This window comes from Oncorhynchus mykiss, chromosome 31 (genome assembly GCF_013265735.2).
Source record: "Oncorhynchus mykiss isolate Arlee chromosome 31, USDA_OmykA_1.1, whole genome shotgun sequence".
Taxonomy (NCBI): domain Eukaryota; kingdom Metazoa; phylum Chordata; class Actinopteri; order Salmoniformes; family Salmonidae; genus Oncorhynchus; species Oncorhynchus mykiss.
The window spans coordinates 39,679,833-39,694,961 of NC_050571.1; the positions used below are offsets into that span (position 1 = coordinate 39,679,833).

Sequence of the window (15,129 nt, forward strand, 5' to 3'; positions counted from 1 at the left end):
TTCAGGAATGCTAATTGTATCTGCTACTAACAACATAAACAATTTCAGAACAGTCTGAGATGGTGGGTGTCAAAATCCTATTTTTTGTGCTTTTTGAGGTGGAACAACCCAGTGGTGTTTTTACATATTGTATTTGTTTTAAACATGAATTGGTTAAAAAAGATGAGGAGGAGCATCACTCGCCAGTCACTGGGTTTGGCGGCATGCGCATTGATATGGGCTAGTGTGGATGAAATGCCAAGGCCGAATTATTGTTCCAGTCCGCCCCTGCCCGAGCCTCCCACAGCCAGTAGAGTGAATGCGCACGCATTCTCTCGCTCAGCCATCCAAACCTTCCCGTTCCTCTAGCACACTGCACAGATGCTCCAGCCAATTTGACAGTCGGTCTGATATCATCTCTGAGGAACTGAGCGGTTGGAGGACCGGAGAAAAGAAACACCCGGTTTGCGTCCATATGAGGAGCCACTGACCGTGGGAACGATGATAATCACGAATCCTTCCCCGGACAGCAGGACTTAAAACCTGCAGTCCCACTGCTCAACCCTTCCCTTTTATTTCCACATTTTAGTAGAGATACGGACGTAGCGACATTTTTGTACCATCTCCCTCGTTGTAGCCTATTTTAACCCCTGTACATTGAGCTTGACAGTGTCTTGGGACGATGTGGAAAACCGGTCTTCTTCTCCTCTTTTGGGGACTATTAACGTCTGGTGAACTCCAGCAAGAAGAAACGGAGCCAGAGCGCCGAAGTCTGCCACCGTCGGGAAAGTTGGATTTTGGCTATGTGCCTCAGGGAGTTTACCAAACCCTTGCCTATTACGAACCTGGAGTAATAGGGTTACTGTTCCACATGGTGCACGCTTTCCTATACGTTGTGCAGCCCAACCCGTTCCCGGAAGGTAAGTGCAATGTTGTTTTGATGCCCATTGATGCTGTCCAATAACATTTCATTAGAATACACCGTAAGCCATCTAGCTTCAACTCATTATAAGTGCCGCACAGTGAGGCACTTCGTCCTCGTTTAGCGTCAGCGCCGTCATTGTCGTTTACAAAGTTTGCCAATGGCAAGATAAGTTATTTGCTATGACACATGCGTGCAGAGATGTTCAAATCATCGCAGGAAGGGCTTTATCTTTTATTTGGCAGCTGTGAATATGTCACACAGGTTTACGCAAAACATGCCGATCCAATGCGTAAAATTGTGTTTATTTGCATCATATTTCTACATTCTTGTTGTGCTTTAAGAGTATTTTGCCTACAGTGTGCTGCCTGCCGGTGTCAACATAATTACAATTAAACCGACCCTTACTGACTTTGCATCATGTGGTCACTGGTCACTAAATAGTCTGGGCACACAATTCACGAGAAAATGCCAAGACCCAATGGGGATGGAATGGGTTGGACGGTGGACCGTTGGTCCAATTTAATGCAATTAGGCCTAACTTTCCATATAACTCAAATAAGGTGTCTTTAAAGTAAGTATTGCGTGGTCACTTGAATTGAGGGGGTTGGTAGGCAATACTACCCCATCTCAGTGTTCATAATCATTTAGTAAATCTGGAGATTAGGAGTGTCTCCCTGTGTCACAGATTTAACTAGGTAATCCCATAATCTGGAATGCCATATGTTGCTGTGCTTTTAGTTTCAGGGGTTGTCAGAGGCATTCGTTGATATATGGCTCAAACTCACTTACACAATGGATGTTCAATTTGTTAATTGGATATCATTGTTGGGTTCTATTACACATCTATAGGTAAAGTTGAAATCCCATGTTAGAGATAGTGGGGTTTGTATTGTATGAACTGTCTATAGGAATTCTTCTGGACAGTGTCTTAAAAATGTTCCATGAATGCAAAAAAAAAAAAAAAAAAATGAACACCGAAATTAATTATATGACCATTATTAGACAATTATTATTATTATTAGGCAAAATATTTTAGACATCCATCCATATTACTGTAGGGGGTTTCATTATTATTTCAAATTAATCCTATGCTTAATTGAAACCAGATAGCCTCAGCTGTACAGTCACATGTCTGCCAATTAACTGGGACATAAAAATGCACACATGGAGATTTAGCATGATAATCCAGTGATCTGTCAGGCCTATTTTGATTGGAAGGGACAGGCTGTACCAGCCCCTAATGCTTCCCCATAACACTGTTGTGACTGCCGTAAATCATCATACATAGTGTGGCAGTGGACAATTTTCGAAGAAAAATGTATCTTGATTTCTGATTTCTTAATGCAATCATATAAAATGTATGATATACCTGTTCCCCTAGATTCATTTATTGGTGCACCACTGCCCCCAAACCAACAATCAGGACTGTAAACTCCCAAAATATCCCATTTGAAACCAATAGAGGCCAAATAATTAGTTCAGGTGGGAGGCAACAGAACTACAGGTAGATGCACTGCACCAAAATCCCTAATTCAGACTTCTAATTATCCTTACACCTCTGAATAATCTAGCCACTTCCATGACAGTCGGAAGGACGTAAGTGTTTTATCTCTGAACACACAAAAGCTAGTTTTTCCACCGACAATGGGATAAGAGGAACCATGGGATGTTAACAGCACTCGGTGGATACTAGAGATCCTGACTGCCAATGTGTCCAGCCTGATACATGCCAGTAAGTTATCCTGACACTCACACCTCACAATTGCCCAAAAAATAGGTCATGAAATCAGTTAAATAAATAAACAAGTCATATACATTTGCACTGCATTGCCCCCTAACCCCAAAAAGAACACGTGTTCAAAAGTCAAGCAAATTATAAAATACAACATCTAATGAAGTAAAAAAATGTCAAGTGTACAACATTACGCATAAATAAACAAAAAAATATTCCCAAACCCCCTGCCAAAAAAAGAAGTAATGAAATAACAAAACAAAAAAATTGCCAGCTCTAACAGTGCAATCAACACACATTCATAGTATAAAATACACAATATCAAGACATTTATATTTTTAAAAAAAGTTATAAAGCATTGTGAAAACAACATGGTATTGTTCTGTGTGTGTACACAGTATGTAACGGTGGGTGAGTTGGGGATACAAAAAGTTGAGAAGCAGCTGTGAAGATTTTGTGAAAAGTATTTGGTCAAATACTTCGTATTTGCGTCTTATACATTTTAATATTTTTGTCATTTCAAAGACGCTCTCATGCAGAGTGACTTACAATTAGTGCCTTCATCTTAAGATAGCTAGGCGAGACAACAACACATCACAATCGTATCATGTACATTCTCCCCCCAACAAATGATTTATCAGCAAAGTCAGTGCTAGTAGGAAACGCCACATGGGAACGGGGGGGCGGAAGAGTCATGGTATTGATGTATGGACCGGTTTGGGTTTTATTGGAATGGTTGGTTTGTTAAATGTGATATGCCGTGTTGTAACGTCGATTTTTATAGTTTACACCGCTACTTGAGTCATCCCGATTTAAAGCAGCTCCCCACACCTTTCTGATTCAGAGGGGTTGGGTTAAATGCGGAAGATACATTTCATATATACAACTGACTAGGTATCCCCCTTTCCTCTCTCCATGCTGTTTTTCACACAGACCTAGCCCCATCCCCTGTCACTCAAGGAGCGCATTTGTTGTTGCTTGACCACAAGACACTTGCGTTCAGTCTGCATGGTCAATGCAGCGCATGCAACGATGTTGATGACGATGTTGTTTCCACTTCTTAATATAAATTCACTAGCATTCTATAATTACACTATTAGTTTGTTTCTTACATCTGAAATCAGCTAGTTTGTCTTTTCTTAGCATGTTTTAGCTAAATCGTGTAACCCGTTAATGCTAATCGCTAGTTAGCTGGCTAGCTAGCTAGCTAATACATGTACTGAGTCAGAGCAAATGTTGCTAGCTAATATAGCCTGATATCAGTGCAGGTGTAAGCCTAAATCAGCATGTTGATCGTTCAACAGTATCTGCTAAATCAAAGAGGAATTAGCAAAGCATGAATATGTTTGCTGCATGAAGAAACATTTAATGTAGCCAAAGATTATAGGGTCCCCTAGGAAAAACTGGCCATGACTTTGGTTCGTACCCTGTAACAATAACTCCCTGGAATTTTAATTCGTTGTCATGTCAAACACTGTATTCAAAGTGCCCACTATTATTTATATTCGAACTATGAATAAATATGATATTTCCATGATTCCAACAGTTCACCCAAGTGTATTGATCTAAATCACAAGTCAAATTGCAATTGCAACATTTGTTAAAAAAAATAGGGCCATTTTTTGTTCAAATCGTGCAGCCCTACATGGCATTATGTCAATTATCTCAAATGAGTGCAGGAAATGCAGGAATTTATGGAAATGCGGGAAATTATTTTAGTTTGAAGTTTCATTGAACATAAAAACAATCAGAATGGAGAAAGACCCATTGACCCAAGACCCATTGAAATGCATGTGTTGCCACCGTAGGGTCACGCACTACGCAAAGCACATTTAGAACTTTTATTATTAAAAAAACATAAGATACGTCATAAGTCACATTTTTGAAAAATACTGTGATATGATATTTTGGCCATATCGCCCAGCCAGGACAGAGAAGAGTTTTGACTGGGCTGAGTGGGAGCTGGCCTCCCGCAGGGGTCGGCGGGCCAAGAGACCAGAGGTGGTGGAACGAAGTGCTCTGGTTGGGATGTAGGGTTTGAGCAGAGCCTGAAGGTAAAGGAGGTGCAGTTCCCCTTGCTGCTCCGTAGGCAAGCACCAGGGTCTTGAAGATGGTGCGAGGTGGAGCTTGAGGTGGTGGGCCGACATCCGAGCTGAGATGTCTGCCAGTCACGCAGAGATGCTTGTCGCCACCTCAGTGTCAGGAGGGGGAAGTAGAAGAGTAATTGAGTGTCAATGAGAACAGAGGAGAGAGTCCAGCTTTGGTAGAGCATAGAGTCTCTGTGACAAAAGAGGAGAGTGGTCTGGAGGAGGGGATGGGATCGAGTGGGCAGGTTGTTGGGTGGCTGGGTATCACTAGCTGCAGGATTTAATCTGGAAAGAGACTTTTAGACTTTTACTCAAGTAGTATTTTACTGGGTGACTGTCACTTTTACTTGAGTCATTTTCTATTAACGTATCTTTACTTTTACTCAAGTCTGACAATTGGGTACTTTTTCCACCACTGCGATTGAGTGCAGGAAATGCAGACATGATAAAAGTGCTGTAATTTGTTTCGGTTGAAGTTGAATTGAACAGTATAAAACAAATAAAACAATCAGATTGGAGAAAGACTCATTGAAATCACTTAGAATGTATGTGTTGCCACCCTAGGATCACTCACTACTCATAAAGCAAATGTAGAACTTTTAGTATTCAAAAACTAAAAATAATGTCAAATACCAACATTACCGTCCTTTAAAAAAAAAAAATACTGTGATATATTTTGGCCATATCACCCAGCCCTAGCCCTGTGCCACCATCCCGACCACCAGATGCTCTCGGACTATGAGAGAACACATAGTCAGATGACGAGAGAGCAGCTGGAGTAGCAGTGTTCTCTGGGGAAAACCATGTCGCTGCCACGGCCAAGAAGTCAAGGGACTGAAGAGCAACATGGGCTGAGATGAACTCAAAAGGCTAAGATGAGTTCCAAACGCTACCAGAGACTAGGAATTCCACACGGGTTGTGCGCACAGGGTACACTAAATTAGGAAGGGTTACAGCCAGGAGCAAACTGAGATGGGAAACACACAAACTTGCCAAAGCTGCAAAAGAGCAAAATGAGATCATCAGAAAAGAACTAGGTAAGATACTCAAGTGAGAGTGTGATGGGAGCCTTCCTCGAACAACTCGGCAGAATGTCTTTGTTTCGGCAACAACACCGAAACATTAACAATACAGACGCTTTTAGTACTAGCACTAAATGCCTAGTAGAGGTGAAGACACACCTCCCAGCACTGAATGCTGATTGCCTGGCAGAGCTGAAGAAAACACTCCCTACAATACAACACGCCTACAAATGAGCAAGACTGTTACACAAGTAGGCCTATAACTTATCCAAGTCCACAACGGCAGTCACACGTACTGAGCAATCAGACAGCTTATAGACTACTAGGTAAAAGACAGCACTTAAATTCAATTGCCCTAGCAAGACAATACCAACAGCTACTTATTGAATCCAAAAATGTACTTGTTGCTCTTGTAAGAGTTGATCCCTTTCCAAACTTTAGATGATGCACTAAGACTTAAATAGTCAGGGAAGACAGGTGAGGCCAGTCCTTCTTAAAAGACCCAACATTTACCAAGGGCTATTTACACAAATTGGTCTGAAAATAATCCAAGCTCACAGTGGAAAACAAATACATACTTGCTGATCCCCTTCCAAACTATAGATGTGTGGGAGATGATGCACAAACAGGTGTAGACTAACAGTGACATGTTTACATATAGGTCATTTTACAACAATGCAGAGTTATAAAATGTAAGTGACATAAAGAGTAAATACACAGTGAATAACGAACAATAACAAGTCCAAAATAACATGGCTGTATACAGGGAGTACCAGTACCAAGTCGATGTGCAGGGTTACGAGGTAATTGAGGTAGCTATGTACATATAGGGGCAAAATGACTGAGGATAGAGAATAGACAGTAGCAGCAGCATATGTGGTGAGTGAAGGTGTGTTGTGTCCTGTGTGTGTGCATAGAGTCAGTACAAGAGAGTTAGAGCAAAAAAGGGTCAATACAGGTTGTCCGTGTAGCCATTTGATTAGCTATTTAGCAGTCTTGTTTAGTAGTATTATGGCTTGGTGGTAGTAGCTGTTCAGGGTCCTGTTGGTTCCATACTTGGTGCACTGGCACCGCTTGCCTTGCAGTAGTAGAGAGAGCACTTTATGGCTTGGGTGTCTGGAGTCTGACAATTTCTGACCCGTGCCAAATCTTTTCAGCTTCCTGCGGGGGAAGAGGTGCTGTCGTGCCCTCTTCACAACTATGTGGGTGTGTGGACCATGTTAATTCCTTAGGGATGTGTACACCGAGGAATTGTTCAGGCTGTCTGTGGTGTATTGCACAATCATTTGTTCTGGGTAGGTCTGCGCTGGATGTGCATGCAGGCTCCGGTTTTAGTTCTGACGGCGCCTTTTCTCCCCATAAGCATGCTTGGCCCTTTTCCGGTCTGCTTACACAATCAGGTCCTCAAACTCAGGGGAGGTTATTAAAAATGCGTTGGGTTCCCCTGGGTCTGTCTCCACATCAGACATCATGTCTCCAGTTGCACCCGCAAATCACTGCTTCTCTTCAGCAGAGAGTTATTTTGACCGACTGGCCGGAGCCTGTGAAATTACAGGCGACAATAAGTTATTCTGCCTAATTAACAAATGGTCTCCAACTCTGGAATGATAATATTTAAAAATAAAAAAAAAGCCAAAAAAGTACACACACTAAAAGCTGTGGAAGAAGTCTCAACTTTTCAAAATTCAGTACTGCACTTCAAAATGTATGGATTGGTTTACATTTATAAACTATCGTGTCTCTGGCGATGCTGCCTTTTGCTTTTTGATGTCCTTTGCTCTGTCCGGGGTGTCCGACGACTTATGTCGCTCTTTCAGTCCAATACCGGTTTGCAGCTGCACCTGAGGCGTCAGTGTGTGGTGTATTAGCAGTGGTTACATGCATCAAAATCCATGAGAAAATTGTAAGATATAGAATTATGTTACAGCCAGTCCATGTCTTTATGAGACCACTCACCTTCAAGATCTAGGTGAAACTAGGCGTATGTCGCACGTCACTACTTCACAGGAGAGCCATTTGGACATAAACTTTTATTTTTTTATCAAAATGCATTTTTGGGCAGAAATGCCTTCTGGAACATGTGAACTTTCATGTGCCTTAATAATAACAAACTTGTATGCCATCTGTAATACGAATAACATTGTTAAATTACGAGCCTAGTTGGTTTAGCCATGAAAAAGTTGGGCCATGATTGGCTGAGATAATGGGCAAGCAATGCCAAGAGATGAGTTCGGATTGGTCTGCCTTGTAGCACGCTTCTGTCTATAACATGTAATCCTTTCTAACGCAACTTTTTTGAAAGATATCACGTAGTAGAGCAGCAAAGGTGTTGCTCTCCACTTTCTGGAGGACTGAGTTTTGAAATCAGTTGAATGCCCAGTGGAGTTAGAGCATGATACCTAAGGAGATGGAGAAAATTATGTTGCTTGATTGCAAATATGCAGAGGGTGTCGAAAAGAGAACACACAGACGGCTATTGTATAAAACACCTGTCTCTGGATTACATCTTCAAACTAAGGGCAACCATGGCATCCGTGACAGAGAGGGAGAAGCGTCCATCCATGTATATGGGTAATATAGTCAAGCTAGCTACATTTTCAGATATAACACATTTCTAATTTAGTCAGAAAGTCGTTTTCATTTCAAGTGAACTATCTAGCTATCTATTTAGCTATCTAGCTAACATTAGTTGGCTGGCTCGCTAGCTAACGTTATGTGTAGGATCTGTGTAGTAATATTATTTGTATCTCAGAGCCATTTGCATTGCTAGTTATAGCCTAATGTTATCTAGCTAGCTAACATTGAACCTGGTTGTTTAGCTACCTGCAGATTCATGCAGGGTAGTAACGTTATGAGTTGGGATTATGGTTCATTGTTTAGCTAGCTAGCTACATTTCTTAACAAAAGACTCCACTATGCAAGTAATTATTTCAATAGAATGTTCATGATGTCACTGCGACAACTGTCGATAGACGTAGCTGGTACATTTGGTCTGGCTATCTACTCCGATTCCAGAGCACTAGCGTGTGCCACAGTGCAGAATAACTGACGGATTTACGAACGCTCAAAACCCATTGAATGTGGCCGGCGTCAGTAAACGTTGGCAAAAAAAATCGTAATTAAATTGTTGCCAGAAGCACAGTTATGTTCACAAACACTCTGGATAACATAAAAACAACCTAACTAGCTCTGCTAGGGCGAGTAAAATGGTCAGAGTGAGTTGTTCTCTCATTTGTGTCTGAAATAGCTAGCAAGCTAGCCAACATTAGCCTGCTAGCTTGGGACTACTGTTGTTAGGTCAGAACGCTAGGATCGACCCTACTCCTCGGCCAGAGCATCTTGTGTGTGCTCTGAACTCTCCGAGAGCAAAACGCTCTGAATGCACTCTGGCATTCCAGATTGAATGCACGAACTCACCCGAGGACAATAGACACTGTGTTGGAGGCTATTAGCGTGTGTAAAGATCTTTGACCTCCCAGAGCCGGCAAATCAAGACCGGTCAAGCTCTGTTTATATTCTGTCTTCTCAATACTGCTTCTTATCATTAAAGATATTCCGACTTACATGTACGCACTCGGAGACAGGCCATTCTACGCACTGGTTGGGATGGAGCTCACCACACCTAAGTAATGACAAGGGAAACACTTCTTACACTGGCAGAGGTGGTTAGAGGGTGTTCTCGTCCCCAGCACATTAGATTAAACCATCATGTCTATGGCACAGTGTTTCCTCTTGGTTACATCATCACAAACTGGTGCCTTGAGTACTGTAATGGACAATAATGCCTATGTCCATAACATCCATCATTTCGTTATGATTTATGGGAGTAGCCTACATCACACAGCTGAACTGCGATATGTCACCATTCTGTTGTTAATAACACCTTTCCTCCACTACCCGCCAACCCGTGAGAGCTGTTATTAGCAATCTAGCAACATTTGTCACCTTGTCTGTCACTTCCACCCACTCATGCAACCATAGTGCTATCTGACACATATGGCCATACCCGTGCACATCACCCACACATAATCACACAGCAACAGAACCTGTACAGCAAATGTCTCATTCATGTTGTCAAGTTTCTGTCATCCGTTTGCTGTCATTTCAAACCGTTTGACCTATTTTAGTAGAACTGTTCTGTAACATAAGTCACTCTAAAACTTAAGACAAGATGTGAATGAGGTCTTCTTATGCCGTTTCTACTGTCATTCCGAGTCTGTTGGTATGAGACTAGGGGGATTATGCTACCTGAAGCCATGCGAATCCTGGTCGGAAAGTGCTCGGTGACAAATAGAAGGTTTTCTCATTAACGGCACAATTCGAAAAGTATGTTTGATATCTCCTCTCCCAGACGTAGCTATGACAGGTGTAATATTGACTCCGTGGACTGGACACAGCAATTCGGCGAGGGAACAGGAATTAGTTAAGGCTAGGTAACAGTTGCCAGGGAGACACACACACACACACACACACCGGCAGGCAATGTATTTTAATTTCCCTAATTTTGCATACAGTCAATTCATACAGTCAATTCATACAGTCAATTCATACAGTCAATTCAGAAAGTATTAACACCCCTTGACTTTCCCCACATGTTATTGTGTTACAGCCTGAATTTAAAATGGATTCAATTGAGATTTTGTGTCACCGATCTACACACAATAACCCATAATGTCAAATTATGTTTTTAGAGGGGTGTGAATACTTTCTGAAGGCATTGTATGTCTGCATGCGTTCATTTGATACAAAGGGTGAACTGAGACAGAGTTTTGGAGCCAACTGCAGCGTTTTTGCGGTTTTAGCAACTCATATTTCCACAGTGCCGCAGGTGCTTCGCTGAGAGACGCAGCTCCTTTCAATCCCAGTATTGAGTGTATCTAGTACTAAAATACATTGTTTTCATGGACACGATGGATTCTTTGTTTAACACATGAAGGGAGAAAGTGTTACATTTTAGTAGACCCTAGCCATGATACGCCACACTATAGAAGGCCTATGTCATGTTTCTGCAGTGGCACTGTGTCTGAAATGTCAGTTATGTGCTGTGTCTGAAATGTCAGTTATGTGCTGTGTCTGAAATGTCCATCATGATATGAATATGTTTATGCCTATGTTTTTGTGGATGTGAAAGGCAGTAGTGGGATGATGGGGCAGGGATTGGTCAGCTTGTCGCGGATGGCATCAGCAGTGGGCATCAATCTGGGGTCACTTCTAATCACAATGGTCTCCCTCCTTAGCTCTGCTGGGTCCTCTCAGGACAACATGGCTGTGTCTGAATGTCCCTGCTATGTACTCTAAACTAAAATTGTACAAACAGTTTTTATAACACACTGTTTAATGAAAAAGGTATACAGTAGGCTATAAATATGAGCCTATGACTCATCCATACATACGGAGCACGAGTATGTGTCATTGTCTATCACGATTTGTTCCCTGACTGAACACGGACCCTTTTCCAGTTGCATTGCATTGTGGGTCTGAAATTGCGATATACTCCCTGAGTACTGCACATCAAATTCCCGCTGTGGTGCACAGTGAAATGAGCTTGACATCCTGTCCATTTCAATTGGTTGCTTCTCACGTTCAGATAACACTCCTTGTGAGTGGGATGCAATCAGAACACCTATCACTTGCTTATCAACCCGATGACATGTAAGCATATCTGTGTCTAGAGCTCAGCCGCACTGTTACCGTAACAGGACGTGAAAATGTGAGTGGGCTGGATGTATGACACAGTTTCCCTGGTGTGTATCAGCGCCTGTCACACACAGTCATGTCACTGTAGTGACTGTGGTGCCCGTAGTGTGGTAATGCTCCAAGACAGCCATGGGCATGGTCTTACTTGCCTAACATAATGCCAGCTGAACGCCTGTGGCAAAGTGCCACTCTGTCACGTAGCTAAGTCGGCCTATGCATTCGCCTGTACCATATTGAGTCATTTCCTTCGTATGTTTTCAATTATTTAGGCTTTGTTTATAGACTTAATGTACTTTTAGCCCATATGAGGTAGGCTATAGGCGAACGTCTTGAAATGGACTGACAAAGAGTACGACAAAGAGTAGCTAGCTGGACATTGTGTACATTGGGCTCAAATGGCATACCATGTAATATAAGCAGTGAGCACAAATAGATCAACATTATTCTGTCGTTCAGAGCCTATCATTATGGGCTGTTTAGTGTTTGCTACTCCATTGTGTAGCAACAGTTGTGACTAGGCTAACTATGGCCCACTCACTCTGTTCATGGTTGATATCAGTTTGTACCGCAATCCTGATATAACCTACTGCCAAACCAAAAGACGAAATAACCTCAAGAATGTAATGATAACAAAATTATATAAAATAGACTAGTGTGAGGCATGGAAATTAGTCACTCATACACCAACAATGGCTGGGACAGGTGCTTGGAGTTATTTGTTTCCTTTCGGGTGGCCTAGGCCAAAATCTTCTGAAGTTGATTTGTGACTATCTTGTCTGGACCATACTGCTTTGTGTGATATATTTAAAGGCAACTCAATACTAAGGGGGCTCTGGATATAGCACAAACAGAAGAGCTATCCTAAATGGTGGCCCGTTATTGAGGTATTAGTGATCATTTTGTTTTCATGAGCTACTTGCTTTATGTGTGTTACAGCACAGATGGCATTTATTTGTAATGATGCATTGGACATAAATTAATTGCAAATGGGGTAGCAGCTTTGGCAGCGATTACAGCCTCGAGTCTTCTTGGGTATGATGCTACAAGCTTGACACACCTGTATTTGGGGAGTTTCTCCCATCCTTCTCTGCATATCCTCTCAAGCTCTGTCAGGTTGGATGGGGAATGTTGCTGCACAGCTATTTTCAGATCTATCCAGAGATGCTCGATTAGGTTCAAGTACAGGCTCTGGCTGGACCACTCAAAGACATTCAGAGACTCGTACCGAAGCCATTCCTGTGCTGTCTTGGCTGTGTGCTTAGGATTGTTGTCCTGTTGGATGGTGAACCTCAAATTAAATTAAATGACATTTTATTTGTCACATACGTACATGTGCTTAGCAGATGTTATTGCGGGTGTAGCGAAATGCTTATAGTTACCGCCACTCTGGTATCCAAAAGTTCTTCCCGGCTGTATGTAATAACACAAAAAATGTCCTAAGTGCTCGAAGCACGGCAGCCCTATTCATCGCCGCCATTATCAGGTCCTTCGACCCTGTCTGAGGTCCTGAGCACTCTGCAGCAGGTTTTTATCAAGGATCGCTCTGTACTTTGCTCCATTCATCTTTCCCTCAATCCTGACTAGTCTCCAGTCCCTGCCGATGAAAAACATCCCCGAAGTATGATGCTGCCACCACTATGCTTCACCGTATGGAGTGTGCCAGGTTTCCTCCAGATGTGACGGTTGGCATTCGGACCAAAGAGTTGAATCTTGGTTTCATCAGACCAGAGAATCTTGTTTCTCATGGTCTGAGAGTCTTTAGGTGCCTTTTGGCAAACTCCAAGCAGGCTATCTTGTGCCTTTTACTGAGGAGTGGATTCCGTCTGGCCACTCTACTATAAGGCCTGATTGGTGGAGTGCTGCAGAGATGGTTGTCCTTCTGGAAGGTTTTCCTATCTCCCCAGAGAAACTATGGAGCTCTGTCAGAGTGACCATCAGGTTCTTGCTCACCTCCCTGACCAAGGCCCTTCTTCCCCGATTGCTTAGTTTGGCCGGGCAGTCAGCTGTAGGAAGAGTTTTGGTGGTTCCAAACCTCTTCCATTTAAGAATGACGGAGGCCACTGTGTTCTTGGGGACCTTCAATGCTGCAGAAATGTTTTGGAACCCTTCCCAAGATCTGTGCCTCGACACAATCTTGTCTCTGAGCTCTACCGACAATTCCTTTTTGCACTGACATGTACTGTCAACTGTGGGACCTTATATAAATATGTATGGGCCTTTCCAAATCATGTCCAATCAATTTAATTGACCACAGGTGGACTCCAATCAAGCTTGTAGAAACATCTCAAGGATGATCAATGGACACAGGCTGCACCTGAGCTCAATTTCAAGTCTCATTGCAAAGGGTCTGAATACTTATGTAAGTAAGCTATTTCTGTTTTTGATTTTTAAATTCATTTACAAAAACCTGTTTTCGTATTTTCATTAAGAGGTAATGTGTGTAGATTGATGAGTACATATTTGTATTTAATCTATTTTAGAATAAGGCTGTAACATAACAAAATGTGGAAAAGATGAAGGGGTCTGAATACTTTCTGAATATACCGTATTTTGTTCCTACTACACAAAGCAAATGCCAAAACCCCTACCTTTGCTCTTATCTTTGGTTTCCCCATCACCATAGCTACCACAGTATTGGTTTGATTATTTGAAGCAAGTGATTCCTTTCTGTTAATTTACGCTAGGCAATGAAATGTCATACGAGTGTACCATTTATGCCGTTTTATGTAATGATATTGTGTCATTTGTGTCCGTTGGGATAAAGCATTATCCGATGAAGAATTGAGGATGTAGGCTAACCTATAACCGTTAATCCTGTTCTGCCAGGCTGTCGTTTCTCTCACCACAACGTCTTATAGCTTAACTATGTCGCACTGTCTTGAGGCCAGCAGCAATATAGCATAGATTCATGTGCACAGTCTGCCAACATTTGACATGCATGAGCTACAATATTGCCTGAAATCAACTCTCCGTCACTCCTCCCATTCAAATGAAATAACGCTCTTAAAGATTACAGATGAAGGTTGAGTGAATTTCCTCCTCACGTTCAGAGATAACGCTGGAAACAAAATCCACTCCTTTTTGCAGACACAACTTGTTGAGACGGCTCTCAACTTTTCAAAGCAGTTTGAAGTCAGAGCTCTTCTCTTCCGTGCAGTTTATAACTAACTAGGCCTACACATGAATTTCTCCTCGACTTTAAGCCGACGCTAGAGAATCCAAGATTAATTCTGTCATATGAGCTCATGCCCCCCCCCCCCCCCCCTTTGTGATGGTTGCATTTGCATTTAACCCCCCCCCCCCCCCCCCCCCCACAGAAAAATACCTTTGCATGGTGTTCCACGTTAGTGCAGTAATAAAGAACTTGGAAACCCTGCAGGAACTCGATTCCGCCAAGGGGATGGAAGCCAAATCACTAGTGCTGAATGAAATGCTTAATTTTAGTGGAGCTACTTTCCTTCACATAGCTTTGGATGGGATTTCGCCCGAGCCGCAAGACAAAGAATTCTGAGAGTTCAGAGTGCTGAAAGACTCCTAATTGCCCGTTTTTTTTCTCTGTAAAGTGAATGATCGTTAAGTATGCCGGCAAATCTGTATGTGCTCTTCAACGGGGTGCCACAAATTGATTATAAAGGACATATGGTTTTTCCGTTAATTTTGATCCAAAGGGCAAGCGCTGTGTCTCAT

At 42.3% G+C, this 15,129-nt stretch overlaps 1 protein-coding gene across 13 annotated transcripts in view; it reads left to right on the plus strand.

Annotated features, from left to right (window-relative positions):
- Window positions 1-308: 308 nt before the first annotated feature.
- The window catches only part of LOC110505144 (prominin-1-A), a 123,049-nt gene continuing 108,228 nt past the window's right edge, over window positions 309-15,129 (plus strand). For 11 of the 13 annotated variants that reach the window (XM_021584148.2, XM_021584150.2, XM_021584155.2 and 8 more), the window contains exon 1: window positions 309-899. In XM_021584148.2, the coding sequence (XP_021439823.1) occupies window positions 662-899 (238 nt within the window). In that variant the 5' untranslated portion in view covers window positions 309-661. The remainder of the gene's footprint in view (window positions 900-15,129) is intronic. The other 2 variants (XM_021584154.2, XM_021584156.2) reach the window with 1 other exon arrangement.